This window comes from Amphibalanus amphitrite, unplaced genomic scaffold, assembly GCF_019059575.1.
Source record: "Amphibalanus amphitrite isolate SeventyFive unplaced genomic scaffold, NRLGWU_Aamphi_draft 000253F_arrow, whole genome shotgun sequence".
Classification (NCBI taxonomy): Eukaryota; Metazoa; Arthropoda; class Thecostraca; order Balanomorpha; family Balanidae; genus Amphibalanus; species Amphibalanus amphitrite.
The window spans coordinates 621,949-647,697 of NW_024881748.1; the positions used below are offsets into that span (position 1 = coordinate 621,949).

General features: G+C 46.1%; 1 protein-coding gene across 5 annotated transcripts in view; it reads right to left on the minus strand.

The window, feature by feature from the left end:
- Window positions 1–10,365: 10,365 nt before the first annotated feature.
- LOC122386475 (putative uncharacterized protein DDB_G0277255) overlaps window positions 10,366–25,749 on the minus strand; it is a 51,440-nt gene continuing 36,056 nt past the window's right edge. For all 5 annotated transcript variants that reach the window (XM_043375706.1, XM_043375705.1, XM_043375704.1 and 2 more), the window contains 4 exons: window positions 16,116–16,361; window positions 15,533–15,754; window positions 13,196–13,323; window positions 10,366–12,677 (listed from right to left, as the gene is read on the minus strand). In XM_043375706.1, coding sequence (XP_043231641.1) covers window positions 12,180–12,677; window positions 13,196–13,323; window positions 15,533–15,754; window positions 16,116–16,361 — 1,094 coding nt within the window. In that variant the 3' untranslated portion in view covers window positions 10,366–12,179. The remainder of the gene's footprint in view (window positions 12,678–13,195; window positions 13,324–15,532; window positions 15,755–16,115; window positions 16,362–25,749) is intronic.

A 25,749-nucleotide genomic window follows, 5' to 3' on the forward strand; every position in this document is an offset into this window, starting at 1 on the left:
TCGTTGCGCTTTGACATTTTCCTGAAAGAGGATACTTTGGATTTCACATTGAGAATGATTGCCCTTTTATAATTCAATGCAGAAAGAGTGGAGGATACCCATATGGAGGAGGAAAAGAGAGATCAACAGATCGACAATAGCGAGAGAGAGAGCGAGAGAGAGAGAGAAAGAAAGAAAGAAAGAAAGAAAGAAAGAAAGAAAGAAAGAAAGAAAGAAAGAAAGAAAGAAAGAAAGAAAGAAAGAAAGAAAGAAAGAAAGAAAGAAAGAAAGAAAGAAAGAAAGAAAGAAAGAAAGAAAGAAAGAAAGAAAGAAAGAAAGAAAGAAAGAAAGAAAGAAAGAAAGAAAGAAAGAAAGAAAGAAAGAAAGAAAGAAAGAAAGAAAGAAAGAAAGAGGGAGAGAGAGAGAAAGAGAGAGATAAAAAGAGAGAGAGATAGAAAGAGAAAGATGGAGAGGAGAGAGAGAGAGAGAGAGAGAGAGAGAGAGAGAGAGAGAGAGAGAGAGAGAGAGAGAGAGAGTGAGGAGAGAAGGAGAAAGAGATCACCACATCACAATATGCTATCTCGACGCTTATCGCATTATGACGGTGATTCCGAACCTATCATAACCCAACATACACATGTAAGTACAACCTATAAGTTATCAACCTTGGGCTCAACTGTAACATATCGAGGCGGCGAGGAGGCTTTTGTTGCGCCCCCGCTGACTCGGGTCCTAGGTCCGCGTAGCAACAAGCCTATAAGCCTTACGATAGCCTATTCAAGTCATAACATGTGTCCTGATATTGTTCAAGACACCGGATTACCAGAAATACTTAAATACGTATTTTTTTCGAAGAAAATCCTTGTGATGAATCGGATCCTAACTAATGAACTAATGGCTACATATGAAAACCCAGGTATCACGCTCTTTTGAGAATTGATGCGACATGTATCGCTTGTGACCGAAACTTTGATTCGACCTAAAACAGCAAAAAAAAACAAGTGATAATTTGGACAAGTCTTCGAATTCCGATCTCCGTTTTCCGCTTGGAGACCAAATGACCTAACCCAGATGGGGACAGTAAAAGCCCCACCCCCACCCCCCTTCCCTCCTCCCGCCATGGTGGTAGACGAAAGTACTGTTTCAGTACACCCACTGGCCGCGCTCCTTCGACCGATAAAGGCCTGTAAATGTCTACGACACTTGAGTCGTCGTTAAAGGTAGTGTGCCAGCTTTCTTGGACCATATGGAGTTAATGACCCGGATAAGGAGAACCGGATTTTTAGAACTTATCCATACCTTCAAAACTTATGGAAACGTCTTAAATTCTTCAAATTTTGAGTACCCCAGTGCGAAATTCGCCCCGACGGGTTGTCGGTCGTACCCCAACCACATTTCACACCACTATGAACAATAAATGCACACACTGAAATCGCTATTACCGATATGCTCATCCAATCAAGTTTCGATAAACCCGTTCATCATCATCTCCTGCGGTTTCGAACACGCCTGTTAGGTGGCTTCTGATGCTCGTCGAGGTCGGAATTTCCAAATACGCGTGGTGCGTCGGGCCGCGCGCTCTGACTTCGGCCAAGAAAAATGCGTCAGCTGATCATTGTCATTTCTGCCACTTGCGTGTGGTGAAATGGGGTCATAACTTATAAGACGGCTTTTTCATATCAATTATTTTACATAAAATCATATTTCAAACCATAAATAATGTTCGACAGCCAAATAAAAGAAACAATACCAATACGGGCTTACAGTTTAAGGCTCGACATTGTGTTGTCTACGATTAGACAGCTGATAACTCATTCCCGTACGTCGTATGGTCGTAACACTATAATGACCTTTGCTTATTGTCACAAGTGCGCCGCATTCGCGATTGTTGCCCGACGCCTGTTTGCAGGTGAGCCCACTACAGTTGTTATACATATCTAAAAACCGAAAAACTTTTAGGCGAAAAAGGCACTATTCCAGGCCCATTTTTGATTTTTTTTTGCGATATTAGGTAAAAACAGAAGCTTCTTATCCTAGGAAAAATAAAATGGGAAATCTTTCAAAGGTGGCACACTACCTTTAAACTTACGTAGCGGCATAAAAGCTGACTGCCGTTACCATTTTGTCCTTCCGTTCTCTAAATGAAGTTAACAATGCTCCATACGAGTTTAGAAAGTAAGTTGTTGATCCGTTGATTTGGATTAATCACCAAAACGGATCCCAGCGACCGGAAATCGTCACCAGGGTACACTACTTAACTATTCACGGTGCGAGCAGCGAGGCCGGCCGGGCTGCAGGCTGGACCTCCGACAAGTGTGGCGCACCGCACGGCGTGAGAACCATCCCTGGATACCGTCGAATCACCACAACAAACTGTGCCCCGTCCATCAATATGCCTGTTCCCTTCCATCAATATGCATGTTCCCTTCCATCACTGTCCTCTTCCTTTGGTGAAGCTTCCCAGATGAATAATTTTTACTCGCACTGACACATATGTTCTTACAATGCTGCTGAGAATTTATTGCACAAATGGCTGTATTGTACCCATATAAATGCATCCATATTGCGCAATGTACATGTACCGAACGTTTTACAGTGTGCGAATGCACCTCTCATTAAAAGCCTCACCCAGGGCTACGGAGTCGAGGTCGGAATTGGTGTTGAGGAGTGCCGGAGTGCGCCGTTTGCGTTGAAAGTTGGCAAGTAGGTAGGCACCCACTAGGCAATGCATATCCATGTGCCACAATTGGGTTGCTGCTGCACGTGCGCACGTGCAGGGGTCGATTCCAGATCTCGGGAACGGCTGGACCGATTGCGCTCAAATTTGGTATGCGGTTAGGGACCGGTTAGTAGGGTGCCGTGCAAAAGTCAGCTCGGACCCATTTTGCGCGTGCGTACGTGCAGGGTGCCGCTTCCAGATCTCGAGAACGGCTGGGCCGATTATGCTCAAATTTGACACCTCGCTAGAGACCGGTTAGTAGGGTGCAGTGCACAAGTCAGTTGAAGGTACTCCCTCGCAATTTCGCACGTGCAAGGCCCACCGTCTCGCTCGCTCCGTTAGTCGCCCCAAAAGGCGTTATACTGGTAATTAATTAGAGTAGCTGACCCAGCGCGAATCAGCTCAAAGGGGGACACGTGTAGATACTGTGGGGTTATCAGAGTCGGACGCTCGTCGAGTACTAAACCCTCCTAAGTCCCTCAGACCTCTGTGAGCTCCTCTCGCTCAGTATGAGGCGGCCCTCGGAAGCAGGTGTGTGAACTCGAAGAACGAGTACCCTAGTGAAAAAATGAAAAACATGTAAATTTTGAAAATTGGGATCATCCACGATCTCTTACCTGGCGGTGCTGCAAGCAGAAGCAGAGCGCCGAGAAGGTGCACGCGGCGCAACACCATCATCCTGAACGTGCTGACCGTCTCTCTCTCTCCGCCTGAGCAGTCCGCTAGACAGTGAGGCCACTGGTGACCCGCAGACGCCCACTTTGTTGACCCACTGCCGGGGTAACGCCGCCCTGCTGCATCATTGACGAGCTGACGATCGGGCACCCCGACCAGCCGCTCTATCCCACGGCGAATCCCACGGAGGGGAGGTCATGGACTGCAGTGCGAGCAGGGGGTGGTGGATGGTGCGGTGGAGCCCTGTGGATGTCTGGCAGTCATTCGTGTTAACAGCCTGCTGGATGGTGTTTGGTGTTGACACCCTTGCGGCTTACAATGTAAAAACGGCCTGCGATGCCTTAGGTTCGGTCGGGGACCGGGGTTCCCGGCTAAATTCTAGATCAGATCATCTCGGGTAGAAATAAATCTGGTTTTGCGGCAGGAGCGTGTACCGTATCCCGCCCCCCACTGGGGTCTGCGTACAACACGCCCTACTGGGAGGGGGGGGGGGCTCTTCATAGCCCCCCTCCTAACTCCGAAACTACTGGGCCGATCGTCAAAACTCAAACGGCATCTGATAGCCCCGGAAAAACTGTCGAGCGAAACCTAATTTTATTGAACTCAAGGTCACCGATGACGTCACAGGTCAGGTCAACGTAAAAATTATTAGCATTTTGGTTTGTTCACATTTTGGGCTCTGGCCGCCGTCTTACAAATCAGATCAGGCTCATTTTTGGTATACACTATTGGTGCCAATCGGAATTTCTTTTCTTGGAATTCCAATTTTTGTCCAATTCCAATTTGGAATTTGGACGGAATTCTTAACATTTTTTGGAAATTAATCGGAACACAAGGCCTTTAAAATTTAAAATTTTAAAACGGAGGCCTTTAAAACGCTTTTAAACACTTTTAAAATTTACGCAAAAAATGCAAAAATCGTTAAAAATTGGAATAGCCCCCGCTTTGGACAAAATTGGAAATTTACTTGGCAATTTCTTGGAATTGGATCGGAATTGGAATTGAAATTTCATGAAATTGGCACCACTAGTATACACACTCGTGAACAGATGCTCTAGATACCCTGAGGGTACCAAACTTGTACTTTGATTTTCAGGTCAGGGTCAGGTCATCACAGGTCACGGAAATATTATATCATGCGTCGGTCACGTGACACATGTTTTATGGTCCATTTAGGTCATAGATTTCGAATTTGATGTCGTCTATGTTATTTGAGGTCATTTTGAGTCGAATTTTGCTTAGGTCAGTCACTTTCAGGTCACTTTCAGGTCAAAAAAGGTCAAATTTTAAAGTTAAAATTTTTCAACAAAAAAAAAGGTATCGATTGGATGCAGTTTGAGCTCGGGAACACGACGGTGCTATTTATATTGGTGTACGATGTCAAATACGTACTGAAAAATTGATTTGAAAAATTAATAATTGTGAATTTTTTGCAATAATGCGTATAACTTGGCCATTTTTGAAGATATTTAGCTAAAACTTGCTTGAGTTAGTCATAAGCATGCGTTCTATCACAAATATTCCGATTTTTTTCGAAAAGTCAAAAACGTTTTGAAAAAAAAAATATTAAAATATAAATACTGAATTTTCTTTTTATAAAGTTTTCGAAATTTTCGCAATTTTGAAAATCTGAGATAGCAGTTTGATAGCGCGATCTATTTTGAGTCCTCTCATGCAAAGAAATTGGATCTAGCTTAAAAACTGAGCTCTTGGGAGCGATTGCCGTGATTCAATGTTTTGCGTCGAAATCGGCCGAACATGACGTCACTCTGACGTCATTTCCGGCCGACCTATGGTAGCTACGAAGTTTATATTTTGACACAAGGTGTCAAATTGATGCAGCCGAAGGTACTGAAAGTTTGGCGTCGATACGTCTAGAGGTTTGGAAGTTATTGCAGAAAAACGAGAGGGGCTATGAATAGCCCCCCCCCCCCCCCAGTGGGGCGCGGGGTATCTAATTCTGGTTCACGCGGTACCTCCAATCTGATCCATGGCCTGACTTTGATCTCTTCCAGGTTTTGGTGGCAGTCTTGCAACTGACCTTCATTACGGGAAAAGAATGTGATAAGAATGTCTAATCGCGTCATCATTTTTGTTTCCAGTTTTTTTTTTTACCTCATACATACCTTTGTCGTATGCATTGAACATGCACGCCATACCTACCTATACCTACCTATGCCATGCCATGCGCAACACATTTCACGAATGTTGAGCAAAAGACGTTGTGTTGCGACAAATGGAAACGATAAAAATAATGATGCCCGAAGATGCGGACGGCTTATGTTACCGCACATAACAAGTCCCAACGCCTTGTTATGTGCCTTGGATAGACAATGGACACCTCTTCCTTATTTCTGAGCGCCTCATTACTTCTGGGATGTGAAAATTGGTTGAATCATGTTTAATCACCGCCAAATCGGGCTGATCTCGTACCAATGCGTGCAATCATACCAACAGTATTTCTTCTACCTGCTAATTGAGCTAGAGCTTCGCAAAAAAATCGAGCTCGAAGTCACTGGATAAATCTGATAGACGTAGTGATATAGCCCAGAGATAGGTACAAGCATCGTGTTTCTTGTGTGGTTACTGGTTACCGTTCAATAAAGCATGAAAATTAAAATTAGACCCACCAAAACAAGCGCCAGGCTAACTTCAATTTGCGGTTTGCCTCAGTTCTAAATCATATCCAACATCTTTATTTTGCTCCAAACCATGTAGAATAATGCTAGTCCCAGATGCACAAATACAATACCTATACATTATCTTTGATCAAAACTAATGTGAAACTCGAGGACAAAAAAGAAACATAGCCTTGCTTTAACCCTCGCGGGGGCGGGGGGGGGGAAGCGGAAGACGGGTCCCGCCCTCCATAGTTTTTTTTTTCGTGATAGCTCGAAACACGCCAGAGATAGACAGCTGAAACCTCCCATACCTGGCCTTTGATTCAAGCCAGATGATGTGACACCAATCTCATATTCAGGTCAGGTCACCTACCTATGACGCAATAAGCGAGCCTCTGCACGGACCTAGGATGTTGCAACTTGGCAACACCCTCAGTGTCAGAGGAACTTTCACAGGGCGATGACGCTTGCAGGACGTAGTATCCTCGAGAGGCCTCACAACTTGCATATCTCTGATTTTTCCTAAACCCTCGCCAGGCCAGGGCCTTTTTCATAACGCGGACGGCCAGGAGGGTTGGTGCGACCCCGTCCCCTGGATATTGTCTCCTATGGCACTTTAAAATACCAAATTTACATGGTAGGTGGGCCCATGGGAGATCTCGAACCTGTGCAAATTTGGTTGCTCTAGCCCGCGCCCCGTAGTGGAGGCCGAAACGCCCCCCACCACTGTCCTTTTCCGTCAATATCTCCTAAACGGCTGGAGATATCGCCACCAAACTTTCAGGACCCCTCTGGGCATTACCTTTACACATAGTGACTAACAATTTTCCCAGAGGCTATGATATGTTGGCCACAAATGACGTCAGAATGACGTCATGTTCTGCCATTTTCGACCGAAAAAGACCTTGGCGAGAAGAGCTGTCAGGCCTACAGCTTCGAAGATAAAGAAAAATAATCAATCATAAAAGGTGTAGAATTGATAGAACTACAAAACTGCTATCTCGGATTTTTGAAATGATTGAGTTTTGACCCTCAAAAATCACAAAAGCATTTTTTTATATATTAGCCAAAAAATCCAAAAAGTTTTTTTTTAGTTTCGAAAAACTGAATAAATGTGATAGTACCTACTGTCTTCTATCTACATCCCAAATTTCAGATCGATATCTCGTTTTTTGGCCAAGTTATAGCGAAAAAAACTGTTCAAAAATGATGACGTCAAATTTTCAAACTCAATTTTTGGCAATTCTAGACCACGTACGGCAAAACAAAGACCACCATTAGACTCCCCGTGACGGGTTGCATCGAATTGATACCCATTTTATGCAAAAATATCAGCTCTGAAATTTGACCTAATTTGGCCTGACCTTGACCTGACCTTCACCAAAACGTGACCTAAGCTGGCTCCAAAGGCTGCCTGACCCACATAATCGCATTTGTTATGTAAATGGACCATAAAACATGCATCACACGACACTTTCATATTATGACCCCCAGTGACCTGACCTCTGCCCAGCCAGCAATTCGCTTGGGCTAAACTATGGCAAACGTCGGGCAGCTTGGGCTTAGCTTGGGTTTGCCCACTTTGATCAAAACCAATGCATTTTTTACTTGGGGTGAGCTTGGGCATGCCGCAGCTATGCCCGAGTGTGGCCAGCTGCAGCTCAGCCCGACATCCGCCCGCGCATCCAAAGCAGGCTCAACTTGGGCGGAGTGCGGGCTGATCAAGCTGGCTGTCTCCTTTGGCTAACTGGAGTAAAACCGGAGTTAAGCCATACTTGATCGGCTGTTCACGCATGCGCATTTCTGCGCCAGTCACGTTCTGCTCTGGCTTACATCGGGCTACCGCCAATCGTCGCACAACTAGGGCTAAACTACGGCCCAAGTCCCAGAAGGCAGGCAGGGTGTCCCAGAAGTCTTGAAGCTTTTTTATTTTTGTCGTATGACCTTGCTATGCCACTGATTAAGGCAAATGACGCCTCAAACGAAAGAGAATGAACTTAAGTTTTGTATTTTCATGCGTAGAGCACCACTTTATTCAGGTGGCCCCCATTGTGAGCAGGGGCGCGGGAACTACTTTCCGACTGGGGGGGCAGACCATAATTGAGATTAACCTAGGGTACCCCCTAATCTAGTTTTCTCACCGGTTTTTGGCCACTTATTTTTCACCCCTCGGCTTTTTCAACAAAAAAAGAAAACATTTGCAAAAAAAAGTGTGGTATTCCGTCTCAAAGCTGTGGGGGCACCGCCCCCACGGCCCCAGAGTTGGGGGGGCAAGCTGCCCCCACTGTCCCCCCGGCTCCCGCGCCTATGATTATGAGTCGCACAAGATTGAGCACGAGAGATCACGTTCTTCGCTGCCGCCAAGATCTCCCGCTGTGCGAAACACCGGTGTCGCCATGCCCGTTTCTGGTCAGCTTCAGAGCCTTATTTCATGAAGCGAGCCAGGAAACAGAGTATTGGATCTCCGAGAAAACATTAGCAACATAATGATTTACTGATCAGAAAGTCTACTGACATGTGTGCACGCATCCACTACGAAAATAAGGCTCAGCTGCTTGAGCGCGCTGAGCAACAGCCCGTTGTAATCCTTTAATTCGTCGCATTATTATGGTGCTAAAACAAATATCAACCCGTCGCAAATATATGTCGCTAATATTATGTCGCTCGCTTCAGGTATTTTAAGCTGAAGCTGACAAGAAACGGGCATGGCGACACCGGTGTTTCGCAAACCGGGAGATCTTGGCGGCAGCGAAGAACGTGATCTCTCGCGCTCGTTCTTGTGCGACTCACAACGGGGGCCACCTGACTAAAGTGATGCTCTACGCATGAAAATACAAAATTTCAGTTCATTCTCTTTCGTTTGAGGCATGATTCGCCTTAATCGGTCGCATAGCAAGGTCACACGACAAAAATAAAAAAGCTTCAAGACTTCTGGGACACCCTGTATAAATTTAGTTCGAATGTTTGAATGGACGGATTTGACAGAGCCGGAACCTACGCTAAGCAGAGCTTATTGCGTAGACCCCGACCCCTACCGTCCGATCGCGCAATTCCGGGTAACGGGGGAATTTAGATGCCAAAGTTTAACCCTCGCCGGCACAGGGGGGTTGATGCAACCCCCCTAAGGTTTTTCGCGAATAACTCGCGTAAAAAGCGGCCGATCGCAACAAAACTTTCAGTACCCTCGCATTGATCAATTTTACACCTACCCTGAAAATTTCATGACCCTGACCCAAATGATCTTTGACCTGTGACCTCTTTTCCGAGACCATGTTTGGCCGGAATCGCGATTCGGCGCATGTCGGCACGCATTAGCCGCGCGTTTGCAAGCTTTTCGTGGTTTCAAACGTTCAAACATGTGATTTCATATTGCTCCCATACATTAGGGCGGGTGTCAAGGTCACCTGAAGGTCATGTCAGGTCATTGACCTTTGGTGACCTCGGGTGACCTCGGCTCACTTTTTCGAGTTTTGCATGTTTCTAGGCTAGATTTTGGAGCTGAATTCGAATTTAGCAACCATTTGAACATTTACGAAGTAGTTCTGGTGCCTTCTTAACATGTTATATGAAGCTGTCAGAGGCGGTTGACACGTATTATGAGTATCCGTCACAACCCCTACCGGTTGACCTGACCTGACCTGACCCGACCTGGTCTAAATGCATAAAGACATCATCTCTGATCAAAACTAACACGATATTCGTGATCAGCACCCCGGAAAACCACATAGCAGCCACGCTTTACGACTTTCTAACAGGTACCGATTTTCCCGGTTTTCGGGTCATTGACCTGACCTGGAAGGTCACCCGATGACCTAGGACCTTAAAATTGGGTATCATCGGCTTCCTTTCGTGCCGGACAGCACGCTCGTTTTTTCCGCGAAGCTCTAGCTCGATCAGGGGCCAAATGCGAGGGGGTCGTTCCAACCCCCCCCCCCCCTTGTGCCGTCGAAGGACGCAAAATGGCCTGTGCCGGCGAGGGCTAACGTGTCCTTCAAAGCCCGACACGGCCTGTCCCACTTACCTGACTTCAACTGGCTGAGGCTACTCCCACCAACCGCAGACCATCCCCGTCAGGAGTCTCAAATATCGAGCGCCGGAACGACTCGAACCCGGGCTCTCACCACCGGGAGTCCAGCGCTCTACCAACTGAGCTACGGGACAGGCACCTGACCTCTTAGGTCAGGTACCTGCCAGCTTAACCAGGTCAACTTAACCTGACCTCAGAGGTCACCGGTTGACCTGAGACCTTGGATCGTGCACCAACACCTTGGTCTCGTAACGGCGCACACGCTCGTTTTTTTTCTGCGACGCTCTAGCACTATCAGGGGCGAAAGTTGAGTTTTCACCCAATCAGCAGTCAAACACACGTACTTCCTATCCGAAATATATTTGTCATGCACCACAGACGCCAACATTGTTTGTAGGTATACATATACCAACGACACATATACGAGCTCCGATAACTACCGGTAGTTTGCACCGTATCCGGGTCAAAATCTGAAAGAACGCCCTTCTCATCACCAGCTCTAGTGAAGCTCATTCAACGTATTACCTACTAGGGCTATGGGTATCACATCCACCTTTTGACTTTTTCAACGCAGTCGAACTTACACATCATCAGCTTACACATCTGTTCGAAATATTTGTCTGAGTTTGATACGGCATGCATTTTCTCATGACCAAACAGCTGAATGACGACCAGTTGATCACCTAATAAAGTTCCAAACTTTGGCCTCGTTTTCCTAGCACTCTGGGGCCAAATGGCGGCGGGGGTGTCGTCGGCCAAAGCGACTGGTGGTAACCGGCCTTTTGTAACAACATCCGTCCCACACCACTCGCGACGGGAACGAAAGAAGAAGGACAAGAACAGAGGGTATGTTTGAGACGACACAGAAAAGGAAAACAAGTCATATTTTATGTAACCAAAGAATGATTTTGTCTGTAGCGTCTTCATCAGACGCAGGTTACAGTAACAGGAGCTCTACCTTTTCCGTGCTATTAATCCCACACTAGATCGGGTTTCTCGAGCATCTGAGCAAATGTTCAGCCCAAGAGCGGCAGAAAACGGAGTCAGAATTGCACCAATCAGCACTCTGAGTGCTCAGCGGATACCCTAGAGAGGTAATGATGATCGGCGCCGCTGACAGACACACACGGCGGTCACGGCCGCCGTCGGGCGCGCGGTGAAACCGGACACTGATGAGGCCGCCCGCGGACACTTCCGGCGACGAACAGAATGGTGAACACCCGGAGGTATACGGTCGGGCCAAAATGGTGCACGCGCTGGTGACAATGTGAGCACTCGGCTGGCTAAGCCGCCCAACGAACAGGTACTGATGGCTGCGTTTGTATGGAGGTTCGGTAAACACGCCTGGTGATGACAGCAGCATGATATCAACGCCTGATAGCTGGTCAACAAGCATCGAGCCGCGCGGTATGGCTGAGGGAAGATGGTCGATCTGCACTCCATGTGGTATCAGGACAAGTCAGGTGAAGATAGTTACAGAAACCATGGGTGCCAAATAAACCGCGTTCCAGACAAACAACGGTAGGTCTGCAAAAACAGCAGCTGACGGAAGAACTGTGGCCGAGCGATACCAAAAGGTCACGCATCGTCGTGTGTGTGAGTGTGTGATAAGGAGGACAAACTCTTTGTATCTGAGCTACGAGATCTAGCGTCTGGAGCTCCACTATCGGCCCGCGCCAGAGCAGCGACAAATAACATCAATGACAACAAAAGCGCAACAAGAAGCTGACTGTCAGAGGCGCCATCGCCATAAGCGATGGTATTCATACACCGCAACGCATCACCATAGACCTGAGGAGTCAACATAAACCCCATGACCACCGGGGAATGAGAAATAATAGCGCAGCACACACAGTCGGCTCGATGAAGATGAAAAGCTGGCGTTGCCCCTTTGCGTCTTCTTCATGGATCCGAGGACGGGGCGTCAGCACACACAGCGCGCGGCGAATCTCGGCACGTAACAGCTAACACAGACCCGTCCCTGGAGGGGCGTCAGTTCACTCCGCGTCACTCGACTGTCGGCGCCGTGCCGTCAGCTGGCGAGGCGTCCCGCCGGGCCCGACGCGGATCTTCAGTGGGCCCGGGGTGCAGCCCTGCGCTCGACGGCCGCCTAGTTTTCGCTACGACACTACCCCAGAGGTGCTGGGCACGCTGCCGCTTAGCTGCCCGAGTTGAGCTCGTCGGATCCGACCGTCTCGGTGCGCAGTGACGAGACGCCCGAGGTGGAGGGCGGCTCGTCGGAAGCCGGCGGCGCCGACGGCGGTCGCCGGCCACCGCAGAAGCAGACCGAGATGTTGACCGGGTGGACGACCGAGTGCGGCTCGGCCGTCAGCAGCTCCGCCTGGCTGCCCAGCGCCTCCACGTGCACCGTCATCGGCAGGTAGAGGGGGCCGCGACTGTGCAGCGCGAACACGGGCACCTGTTGGCTGCGCGCCGCCGCCGCCGCCGCCGCCGCCAGCGCGGCCGGCGCCGGCTTTCGGTCGCCAGAGGGCGGCGGCGGCCGGCGACAGCGCTTCGGACCCGACTCGTCGCCCATATCGGCCGAAAAACGCTTCTTCATACTCGTCTTGAACTTGTACATGAACCCGGCGCTCTCTTCGGAACTGCGACTGCTGCTGCTGCTTGGAGGGTGCGCCCGCTTCGCCTCGCTCGATTTCTGGAGAAAAAAAAAAACAGATGAGTGCAATCAGTTGGTGTTATGGTTACAAATACTTCTGCACCCACGCAGAACTCAGTTGTGCGGCTCCATCACATAAAACGTTAAATTCATGTGAATCCGGCTTTATATGACGGTAAAAAAAGATAAAAGACAGGTAAGTCTGCGGAACAGCACACAATTCCTAATAGCAATTCCCAAAAGAATATCTTATTAATGGTTCTAAGGGCATGACCATTATCTACAACTCACTTAGGATTGGCGAACGCGAGAGATAGTGTGGTGTACGTTCATTTGTGCCTGTCTCTGTCACCCTCTCCCTCCCCTCTCCTCATATCTTCTAAAGTATCCCTTTCTCTCTCTCGCTCTCTCGCTCTCTCTCTCTCTCTCTCTCTCTCTCTCTCTCTCTCTCTCTCTCTCTCTCTCTCTCTCTCTCTCTCTCTCTCTCTCTCTCTCTCTCTCTCTCTCTCTCTCTCTCTCTCTCTCCTCCCAATCTCCTTTTTCTCTGCCGTACTCACGTGTAGCAGCTGATAGAGGCGTGCCTGGTCGAACTGGGGCGGCTCCGAGTCCGGATAGCGCGAGGTGGCGCCCGCGTCGGCCGGACTCATCGACGACTCGATCGTCGGCGCCGACATGGGCACCAAGTCTGCAACACGACACACAAGCACCAACAGTTGATGCGCTCCGACCGCGGCGTCGCGTACGACGAGTAAGGTCATACACACAGATGTCAAACACATGGCTTAGGAATGACGAGCAGTCTACTCGCTTAATGGAATACATTGCCGAAAGTTGTTTGGATAGGTGACTTTAGATTTTGAATTTGGAAAAAACACTTAAATTTGGAAGAATTTTGCCTCTTGATTGCACAATGCACATGCATGTACGGTAAAATTAGTCGGTATAGGTACGTACATGCGACAAAATAAATGAGCATGAGGAAGTTGATACATACAATTAAAGTCATATGATATAAAAACTCATAATATTTATCAAAGACATTATAGAAGACCGACAAGCTTCCGTGTTTAGTAGCGATGTCTGTTCGTAGTTTTGTTTACGGTTCTTGTTTACCATATCAGCTTTAACCCGTTACAAACAGACACAAATATTAGTTAGCACTGTCTCGGAGCAGAATCGTCATCCATAAGAGAGCGTTCAGAATAAGTCTGTTGTCAATGTCCACCCTTCACTGGACGCAATCACGCGATAGTTATCCAAAGGGCATAGCTGATGGAGGTTAGCGGATGTACGGTGATGTAGCACGAGGTGAAAGGAATGAAGAGCTCGCCATTTTAGAGGCTTTAGCGCCCAGCACATGCATCCGGAATTATTTGTTATTTAGCATTCCAATTTGGCAATATTAGTTATTTACGCGGCTTACACACAATACGTAAAATTCAATGGAAGTAGTTATGGATTTGATTCGTGCGCCTAAATTCCCAAAATCGTGGCTAAGAAAAGGTCCTGTTATGATTACCTTTACAGCAAAAACATGAGAACGGCTGTGGTGGTGATGCTATTCCCCTATTACAATTCGACAACACTAATACCAATGACAAAGGCTCATGTTGAATGAAAAGGCAACACCGGTATAAAAATGAAACATATGTACATATTCCATGGAAAATAAATAAATTGGCGAAATCGAAATGCAACTTTTTCAATGTTTCAGCTGGCAGCTTCTACGAGGTGACTTTTTTTTAAATAATAACTGAGTGATCTTAGCACTTCCTTACGAGATTTCTGCGCTGCTTTACAACGATCTTCCCTTTTTATTATAGGAGCGAGAGCGACCAGACTGAAGACGAGTTAAACTCGACCTGAGCCAGACATCGACAATGACCTTGAAACCCAAAATAAATATCAATAAACACATAGGCAGGCATTCGAATTTTGAATGACGTAAATCCTATTATTTTTTGAAAACTCAAAATATTAGGTACTATGGTGAGCTTGCAAATTGCATAATTAAACGTTACACCAGCAAGTGAGAGCAAAAATCATTTTGTTTTAGGTAAAGGGCAAATTTATTTTGTAAGAATACTTAATGATAGGTAATAGGTTCACTACCTCCAATAATATAAGATATAACGAACGACAGCCATTAAAATGAGACGCATTTGTTAGTTAATACTTTTCTCTGCAAGCGCTTCACTCACACAAACACAAACACACTCACACTCTTATATCTAACACATGACGAAGAGCTTCTTCTCAGGACGCTGGGCACTGCACAGCGCACACCTTGCACTTCACTGACTTCCGATGTGCATTCTTGTGTGCATCGTCTAACACGCGCACGTACACACACCCTAACCACTTCGTTGACATTCAGACTTTAGATCATCACTACCGCACACCCACAGTTAGTTGCATGCCGTTGCGTATTGAGACGCCTGTTAACATTCATATGAGTCCGTAGTACGTACCAGGCGCAGGGCGAGGTGCTAGGTTTGGTCAGAGGATTGCTGTGCGGTCAGAGGCGATTTGACGAGCTCATTTACACAAAATTGGTGCAATATAAACGTGGATCCATTTTTCAAGTGTGATGGATGCTATGCCCAGAGTCCAAATCACATGCTCTTGGGATTTCTGTCATGTGCTTAGTCATAAATATTAGTAGGTCTTACTGTCAAACAAAATTGTTATAGTTATTAGAAAAGAAATCGTTATATAAAGCACTTCTAGAAATTCAGTCCTTTTGTACGTGTTCAGTCCATGAGCCTACACAAGATATCCCATTGTCCTCCCCATCTAGCAGGCTAGAAGGCCAGTTTTGTCCGCCCAATAAACCCCTGCCCCTATGGAGTTGTGCCCTGCGGAGGGGTGCCTGCGGCGCGTGGGGCCCTGACCTTGCGACTGCGGCATCTCGGGCGGTGATGCCGAGTTGGAGGCCGAGCCGGGCCACTGTGCGCCGCTGCCGGCGCCGCCCACCCCCTCGCTGGAGGAGCCGGCCGCGCTGCTGGCCGTGCCGGCCGCGCTGCTCGTGCTGCCGTCGTAGCCGCTCGTGTTGCCCGTGTAGCAGCCGGCGCTGCTGTTGGACGACATGTGGTGCGGCCGCGGCGGAAAGCCGCCTGCGCACACGGCCGGGGTGTGAGGCACACGCGGAATAGACGCACACTGTCAGACCTAGACACACCCAGTGACACGCGTACCGCCACTGAGACTTTGATCAGGACTACCACATACTCTTATACACTCTGTGCACAGCCACTGACACATTTACATGGGGCTTGCCGAAACTTATCCACATTCCACAGTCATTTGTCTTATGCGTTGCTCTAAACCACACACAAATCAGAAGGCAGCGGCCCTCAAAGAAACGTCGTCACGGCTGGTGGCCGTAGAGACGGCTCTTTGGGAAAGCGCCCGGCTGGTGCCGGGAGGAAGAGCTGTGGGTAGGTGCGCTGGTCAGTGGGCAGTGGGGGCGGCTACCTTTGAGCACCAGCTCGATGTGTTCGTGCAGATGGTTCATCAGCCGGGCGCAGATAGGGTCGCCCGGGATGAAGCCCTCGTGCTCGACCATCCACTGCATGGCCTCGCGCAGACACTCCCGGTAGCCCTCCTCGTAGTGGCTGGAGATGGCGGCCGCGGCCGCCGCCCGGCTGCCGCCGCTGCTGCTGCTGCCGGCCTCTGAGCCGCCGCCGCCGCCGCCGCCTCCACCGCCGTTGGGCTCTGCGGCTGAAGGGCAGGGGACACCATCACTAGCCATCCGTCCCCGGCGCAGAGTGCGCCCGGCGCCGCGCGCGCACACGCACTGACACACAGACTGCAGCACACGCACACAGACAGAGAGTGGACCGGCTCGCCACAGCCCGGGACGGCGGAGACAGAGCGGGAGAGAAGAGAGACAGAGCGCCGCCGGGCGGCCGGAAGCCCACTGGCTCGGGACAAGGTACCGATTCCAGTGGCAGGACGTGGCTGGCCTCCACTGCCATCACATAGAGAGGGAGCTTACCTCGCCATCAACCCACGCACCGGGGAGCACACCAAAAGCGACGGGCTCAAGGGAGGAAATTATATTTAAATTTCACCAAATGTCTGACATAAGGCATCAAATAAAAACTGCAACATAGGACACATCACAGAAATATAATTTAGAAAACGAGCAAATGAAGAAACCGAACAAAAATACAAAAAATAAATTGGTGCAGACTGGTCCAATTTCGGACGGTCGCCATCCCAGCGTCATTGAGACACGCGGTCAGCTCGCGGGGTCCTGCGCCCCGGGGGACAGATGCGTTACGGCCTGTTCAGTGACCGCTTCAACCACCCGACATCGCCCGATCAGTGGCCGACCGGGGACAGCCGGTCGCCGCGCCGCGCTGCCCCCGGTCGCTGCGTCCTGCCACCTCTCACCGACCCGTCCGGCACCAATCGGTGCCCAGTTCACACGTCACTGTCATCGCTCGCTCCAATTTGCCGTCGCCTGCCATTGTTCCTTCACTGTCCCGTCGGCAGTTCACGTCACTGTCATCGTTCGTTTGGGTTCCGTTCCAGCACCAGTTCGCGTCACTGTCATTGCTCATTTCGCGTCATTCCATGACAGTTCGTTCACTGTCCAGAGCCCATCTCACGTCATTGTTGTGCTTTCATTCATTGTTCGTCATCAGTTCATCGCTACCTCAGCTGTCATTGCTCTTCGTACTTTCAACAATGCTTCTTCATTTATTACTCCACGCCTGTTATCTTATCGCTCTGTCACTACTTAAACACATCAGTACAAGTTTGGTTACCGCTGTGTCACAGCTCCTTTTCCATTAGGTCATATTTTGTTGTCACCGTTTCGTCCAAAACGTCATCACTTTGTCATCGTTCTACCCGGTCACTCATGTGTCTTCCTTGGTTCTGACGCTACACCATCAGTCCATGTGTGCTGCTCATTCATGACCTCTGCACTTGTGATGCTGTTTGTGCTGATCTAGGTTAAAAACAACAATGAACATTGATCACGGCTGGCTAAATGTTTCACCAAAAAATTAGCTTAAAAAGTTCATAAGTGCGTATCTATGTCGACCCCTTCCAAATGTATTACTCGAAATAGCTTTTTACTTGCATTATAGTTTGGCAGCTTTTCTTGGGAAAAATCTTAGTACGAAAAAAATGCAAAAAAGGAGAGAACCGTCCAAGAACCCTTTAAATGAATTAATTGGCCACTGCTATTTGTCATTTCAAGGTACGTTATCAGCGCACAGTCCTAGCCCGCGCACCGACGGGGCTCCGTGCAGACTAAGAACCGACTAAGAACAGACTAAGAACCGTTTATATCCGCCCCCTTTGAGATCTCGAGAACGAAGCGAGATAGCGACAAGCGATAAACAGCATGGGGTATACACGGAAAAGGTTTTCAATTTTTACGAAGGTCATTTTCAGGTCAGGTCAAAGATGACGTCACAGGGGTAAAGAAAGTAAAAATAGCGGCGCTAGAAATGAAGTTTTTTTCTCGAATAACTTCCGTGGTAGCCATGCTAGGAGCAAACTAATAGGACCATCGTGATCCTCTCGTCGATCTGCATCGAAACATAGGGGAAGTTGGGGCAATGCCGGAGTTGGGGCAAAGCCGAAATTCGAGATATTTCTAAAACCGTACGACATGGATGCCACGTCTCAGTGATGCTCTGAAGCTTAAGTGACTACAATTATCGCATGTTTGTTACGAGTTGTCATTTGGAATACTTCGGCTGTGAGGGCGCCAAAAGCGTTTTCAAGGTACGTTTCCCTTGTACTACATGCGCCTTTGAAGCTGCATTTCTTACTCATTATGCTACTGTTTGTCTGGCCAATTCGGTCAAGTAATCTTCAGCATGTCTTTGCATAAGTGTGCTGCCTATTTGAAATTTATACAGCACGTTTAAAAGTTATGGGCCTGCAAATGAAAGTATGGCTGGCTGGGGTAATGCCGAAAACGTGCAATTACGCACGTTAAAGCACGCTACGTGGACTTTACTGCTGTAGAATAGCAACGCGTATTTTTAGTCAAACAAATTACACTTTCAGCCGGCACAACGGCCTATTACCTATAAGGAATGATTTACCTGGCATTTTCTTATTATATCACACAATTATAACTTCCAGTGTGCACCAAGCGTCCTCAAGCTCTTAAAACGCGTGTCAGCTTTGATGAATTGTGGATAAAGTTTGAGATGGATTGGCAAAACATCAATGTCGGCATTCCTCGTAGATCATTTATCCCATTTTCGGCTTTCCCCGCAGTCCGGGGCAACGCCGAAAAAGTCAGTTCTTTGATATTTTTAGTTTTTGCGCTTAACGGTATGCGAATTCCTCAAATGCGCCTGGTATGTTTGAAAGACAAAAGACTGGCCTCTCGAATGACGCCAACAAGAATAGCTTATGTTGTCTACCTTGCGTGCTACGGGCGTCAGAAAAAAAAGTATTCGGCGTTCCCCCAACTTCCCCTATATGTGTTGACCTCGAAAGGGCAATGTCAAAGGTTGATCTCAGGTCACCATGTATACCTATCATTCGATGCGTCTTGACGAGCTGGACACAATGAGACCATCTGCGCGGCTGTATCTCGTTCCTGTAAGGGGTTACATTACAAGCAAAAGACTCTTGGTGACCTGTGATGACGTCACATGATCTTACAGTTGCCCAAGAGCAAAAAAGGTCTCAAGTTAGTCAAGGTTGATCGTGTATGAAGTCATTCATGGACCATGGTATATTAGGCCATTCTGACGCGTTTAGTGGAAAAATCAGGCAATTGATCCCCCCCACCCCCATTGACTTACCTATAATGGGGAGATCAAGAAATTGACCTGACCTTAGGTCATCGATATCAAAATTACGAGATATGCAAATTGTAGCTACTAATGACCTCATTAGTCATTACATCCGGCAACTTTCAAAGGACACCGTCATCTAGTGCAGCTCTGACACGGTGCCAAAGTTGCAAAAAAAGCAATTTGAGGTCGGGTCATTCGACGTGACCTGGTGACTTGACCTGGAAAGGTAGGAGATTCAAACTTGCACAAAATGTGTAAAAGTGATGGAGCAATAACCATGTAAAATTTCACGGCACAAGCGCGTTTTTTCCGCTATTTACGAAAAACCTCAAGGGGAGGATATCCGCCCCCGTCGGGGCGTGGGCTAGAAACCTATTCACCCCACTGTTTAAAAATAATAGTCATGGACCTATAGAATGTTGCACTAAGATATCAGTGAACCGTATAGCTAACATTTTGCAAAGGAAAGTCTCACATGACAATCCCATTAAGACGTCCTATTTTGGGACAGTCCCATGAAAAAATACGTCTGAGTTGACGTGTAACTTATATCCCGAATGTTTTCAGTACCATTCAAGCATTTAGTTAAGGTGAAAAAATTCACTAACCTGACTTTTGGAGAATAAACGATGAAGAACAGCTTTCAAGGAGTGAAACATTTTTCTTCAAATCAAAGGCATAAAAACACCATTCAGAAACGCATCACTTTTACAAGTCCCTGACACCTTGGTTGACAAAAACAGTAACATCTTATCGCATTAAAGTCTTGCCTGGCATATAGGACAGAAGACAGCATGCATTTTGACAACATGGTGCATCTAAGAGGTATTTGAGATTAAACCTTATGCAGCAGGAATTACGATGAGTCGAGAAAAGTGGCTTTCCAAACTCGCAAAGATAGTTTCAATGCCAAAAAGCTTTATCCATATTCTGTTCGTAACTACTGAAGATTGATTTAAGAAAATTAGAAGACAATAAATCATTATTTGAGAAATAAGATCCTGGGATGTATTACTTCAGTGTCTAAGACGATTCTCTCCATATAAAGAATATACTCTAGCAGACAAATTACTTTTTCATCGAACAATCTAAGGACAGTTTCCCTTAACGTAACTGCTGCCCATAAATTTTCTATTCACTCACGAAGATATGGCTACATGTTAAATTCCATATTACATTTTATGGAAAGGGACTACCGTTTGATTAAGCTAAAAGTTCAGCTGATCATTCCAGCAGCTTTTGACATGCAATGAAATGGGGAAAATAATAAGCTAGCTCAATAAAACAACAATGATTAACCCGCCATTTTACTGAGGTGCCCAGACGACAAACTCGCCCCATTAAAACTAGAAAGTCGTTTTTGGGAGACGTCGATCGAAGAAAAAAGCTATTTATTCCAAAAATAGATGACGTATTATAATGTAGTATGTATAAACTAGAGGTAGTTCCGAGAGTAAGAAAATAAACAATGACACTTTTGCCTCCTAAGCTCCGAACGCAATCAGTAAAAAAAGTAGTTCATCCTGCTGCATGTGGTCTGGAAAGATATGTATACAGTGCACAGAGTTCTACTGCTCCATTTAAGATAAAGGTGCAGGTCAGTTTCAGGTCAGGAAGCTTCCACAAAACATTAGACTCAATATAACGTAGGCCCAGGCCAGGTCAAGGAGATGTCAAAGCCAGCTTAAAGTCCAGATAACATCAGGATGTGAGCATAACACAGACACGCCTGAGTCTGTTCAAAGTCAGGTCAAGTTCAGGTCAAGGTCAAATCAGTACCAGGCCTAGGTCAGTACCAGGTCTAAGTCAGTACCAGGTCTAGGTCAGTACCAGGTCAAGGTCAGGCCAAGATCAAAGCAGGGTCGGGCCCATATCGATTCAAAGTCAGTTTAAGAACTCATAATTCAGGTCCAGGTCAGGTCAAGGTCAGATGGACATCAGATCAAGGTCGTCTATAACGGTTTTGGGTCATTACATGTTAAGGGTCAGTTTCGTTAAATTCAAATAAGGCCAAGATATGACTAAGTCATGTCAAAGCCACGTCAAGACCAGGTCAATCTGAGCTATTTCAAAATGTAAGTCAAATAGAGGTATGTCTGGTTTCAGTTGTTAATTCAAGGTAGGTAAGCAAAAGGTCTAGCCGTTTAGTTCAAGTTATCGTCACCTCAAGAGTATCCGAGACAGATTCAAAGTCGGGCAGGTTTCGGTCAATGTCGAGTCAGTGCCAGATGAGGTAAGAGTTGCGTCAATGTCAGGTCACGCTCAGTTTAAATTCAAGTCACTGTCAGATTGAGAGCAGGTTTACGCTAGGTCAAGTGAAGGTCAAGTTTATAGCATGGTCCATTCGAGGTCAGTTCAAGATTAGAGGTTAGGTCGAGTCTGAGCATGAGGACCGCTTCAAACCAAGACTGGATCAAGTCAGGTCAGACAGCAGAATTTTGGCTTGTTCAATTATCTATTTCTCATTTAACTAGAGGTTTTGTCTTGCTTTAAATGAAATAGTTCACTTTTAACATGGGGTTTTGAACTGGAATAGCAGTTTTGTAGCTCTTTCAATCTTATCATTTTGTGGCTTGAGTGACGTCTTGTTTAAAGTATGTATAGCAACGTCTTATCGAGACTTATAAGTGACGTCACATGAGTGATTTTAATTGAATATTTTGTTATACAACAATGGCCTTTGGAGCTGATTTAATCAAGACGATTAAGCAATCAGAGATGCATACGGGTCTGTGCAACGATTATCGGGATTTGTTTTCGAATAAGAGTTCATCACAAAGCCAATGGCGGGATAATAGCATTGTATGAATAATGAAATCATCCAAAGATGCAAGCACGTTGCCTTATCTTGTGACAAAGAGATAGATTAGCATATCAGTGAGAATAAATTTTTAATATTGTCTTGATGTAGTGACTGATGTGTTTAAAATCGTCGCATCGTCATTTTATTTTCCAGTCCAGATCCAGACAAAACAAGAAAGATCCAAGCAGTAGAGCTTCGGCAAGTTTCGACTGAAATATAAGACAGGTAGGACCCGACATAGAGATATGGCATAGTGAAGTAATAGCGGGAGAGAAGCTGCTGGCTGTGAAATTGTTTATTGCCTCTCTGGTAAGCCGCAAAATAGCCTCATGTTAGCGTAATCATGATTGCGTAACTATTGATTTGAAGGAAAACGGGGAATAAGGTCGGGTCCACTGCCCACTACCGAGATGCTATGTGATTATTACGTTGTCCGATTTTACCATGTATGGTTTGAATCTTGAATCATTGGACAATTAGAATATTGTCTAATGGTGCATATCAAAATTGACACTAGCACCAACGATAGTTGTGCACGTAGTAGGGGTAAAAGTCGAAATTATGTGATTGTCATGTAGCTTAAGGGGTTCTTTTTGTGCAGGCTGCTAATGAAAGTAGTTGTGATGTTCCGTGAGCACCTACAAAAGATACAACAAGTCACATGAATAGTCGAAAGTGCTCTAATTTTTGGGCGTACATAAATAAGTGTAATGCTTATGACTGTGTTCGTATGAAAGCTTTTAGAGATAATATATTCGTAATCATACTTATAAACATATGCATGGGTAATTTACCTGTATTTAATAGCATTTTATGGGAGAATTGTACTTTTTATGTAGCAGATTTATCAGCACAACAGATTCACCTTTCAATATAAGCAGCATAGAATGTCGGCCCATGTGTTATTGATTTACTTTTGAGCGAGCCGATTTGGCGTAGTATTAATGATCAAAATAAGGAGAATCGAAATTGTTTGAAATGTTGGTGCAACAGCCTTAGGGAAATAATTTTGTTAATCAATCATAATTTCAGTCCAGAAACGCCTTAGGAAAAAATGAAATAATTTGTGTCCCGAAAACTGTATCCATTGTGTTCAAAACATACCAGATGACTGATCTAGCAGTAGTTCAAGGACCAAGATCAAATCTGAGAATAGTAGGAATGATATGCGTTATATGCGAGCATTCATTTTAATTAAAAAGAAAATATGCTCATTAAGGATACTAATGGTTAACAAAAATGTGGAAAATAAGATTTAATGGTCACATGTTGACGGCATTATGACGTACCATTCCCCTTGCAATAGTTATAGTGATTTTGAAATATATATGCACTTGATGCAAAACCAAAACTCATCAGAGCAATAGAGCTTATGAGGGCAATACAGGCATACAGGGTATTCACTGTTCATGTTCACATTTGTTTTATGTTTAAGGTTGCGTGTGCATGTAGGTGTACGTGCATGTGTTGTAGACAGATTGATTTAGGTCGGATGTTAGGGTCCAAGGTCAGGTCTAAAGGTCAAGGTCTCGGTCAGTGTCGAAGGTACACAAATATTCAGTCCACAAACAAATATGAATTTGAAGGCACGAATCAATGTTTCACAATAAAGTGGATTAACAGTTTTATCCAAAGTAAGGAATGAAAATGCATCATTACATGGATATTTCAACAAAATTTTAAGTTTTATTTTAACAATTTGATATTTGCTGATCAACTTCAGTGTCACAGTCATCGGCCATTTTCGCAATGCAGTTACTATCAAATGGCACCGGTGTTTGGCGAATTTCTGAACTGAAGCCAGGCCGGTCGGCGCGGTGTGGTGCAGTTGATGGCGCGAGGTCCCGCTGACCAGCGATGGGCGCGCACGGGCCGAGACGCGTCCGTCCGACGGCGCGCGTGTCGTCGCTGACTCTGAGGTAGGGGGCGGGCTGCCGTCGCCGATGGCGAGGTCGCGCCGGGTGCCGAGGACAGTTTAGGGGGCAGTGGTGTTACTCTCTGTGCCCTGTCGTACCGGCCGAAATCGATACCTTCCCCCGGCCGGGCGGGAAGACGGAAAGTCAGCCGCGGGCGCACTTTGGCCGGCCGAGGTCAAATTAGGACGGTATGTGAATATTCAAAGACGCATAAAGGATCTCAGATGCTGTCACTGGAGTTGAAAAGTCTGACAACTTGTTTGACGTGAAGATTATCAGCACCTTAAATTGCTCAATAAAAAATTATGCGCGCATAATAATAGCAGGATGAAACACCTGTATTATATAATAAAAGTTGTGTTGCTTTATGTGACTGAAATATGAATCACAAAATGGCAATGTGTAGCATAAAGATCGATTTATTATGTACTGACTCAATCTGTGCTGCAAGAATCAGCCATCTATTCCAAGTGGTGGTTAGTGAATGTGATTTCCATCGAGCTCACTGGTCCTTCTAGCAGAACATCGCGTAACCACTTAGTCATGGAAATAACCATAAAATAAAATAACCACTTATAATCATGAAAACTGTCACATCCCTTCAAGGCAGAAAACCTCTTAAATAGGTACATTGTCAGATTCCTGATGATTTGGCCTAACCAAGCATGCTCTGCACAAATCATCTTGTCTCGCAACTTTTTGCTGCATAACAAGAGAAATCTTAGGTTAAAATGGCAATCAGGCTACCGTAAAACTAAATATGAAAGACAATGTTCCTTCTCTTACACGGATTAGAAACAATGTTAATCTAAATTTGGTAGCAATATCTATACTTCTCTTCAAATTTCAAAGCTGTAATTTCGAACATTCCCAGCATTACCGTGTGGAAAGAATAAAGCGTTATTACTCAATTTGTTGTGCAGAGCTGCACTTCAGTTTTGCACGTTCATTTCTATCCCGCCATGCAGCTCCAAGCAAGCTACCTGGGATACATCGAATAATGTGAGTGATGACACTTGAAAATTAATGTAACTCAAGTATAAAGAAGATTTTATCAATTCATCCTCCAGTGGCAGCTCGGTCGTGCGTTCAAGGACCTCTGGTAGGATGCAAAGGAAGGGCCATTTGCCTGGCGCAGCCCCCAATAGAGACTTGCTCAACGCAGGCTTATATTACACCTTATTACAGTTGACAGCATCGATTAGGCTTCAGGAAAAACAAAACTATTGTTACGGACCGCTGAGTTCTTTTGCATTGATTGAATTACTTTACGTTACATGCCTAGCACATAAAAAATATCAGGAGGTGCTTGAATGCTCCAAATTACAACACTGTTTTTTAAGCTAAATAAATGAAATGTAAGTAAACACTTAACATATCAACCATTGCAACAATCGTATGAGACATTTGTAACAATCGTAGAGAACTTCGTTTTCTTCCCAATGCCATTTAGGGTTGAACGTCACATGTTTTAAGTAGGTATAGTGTTTTCAGTTGAATTCATTGTTTTTACCACTGAACACTGAGCCAACTGATCCGTCTCCTTTCGAGTTTGAGCAATGCCCTTACCATTGGCATTGTTATCATTGTTGACGCGTTATCAAAAT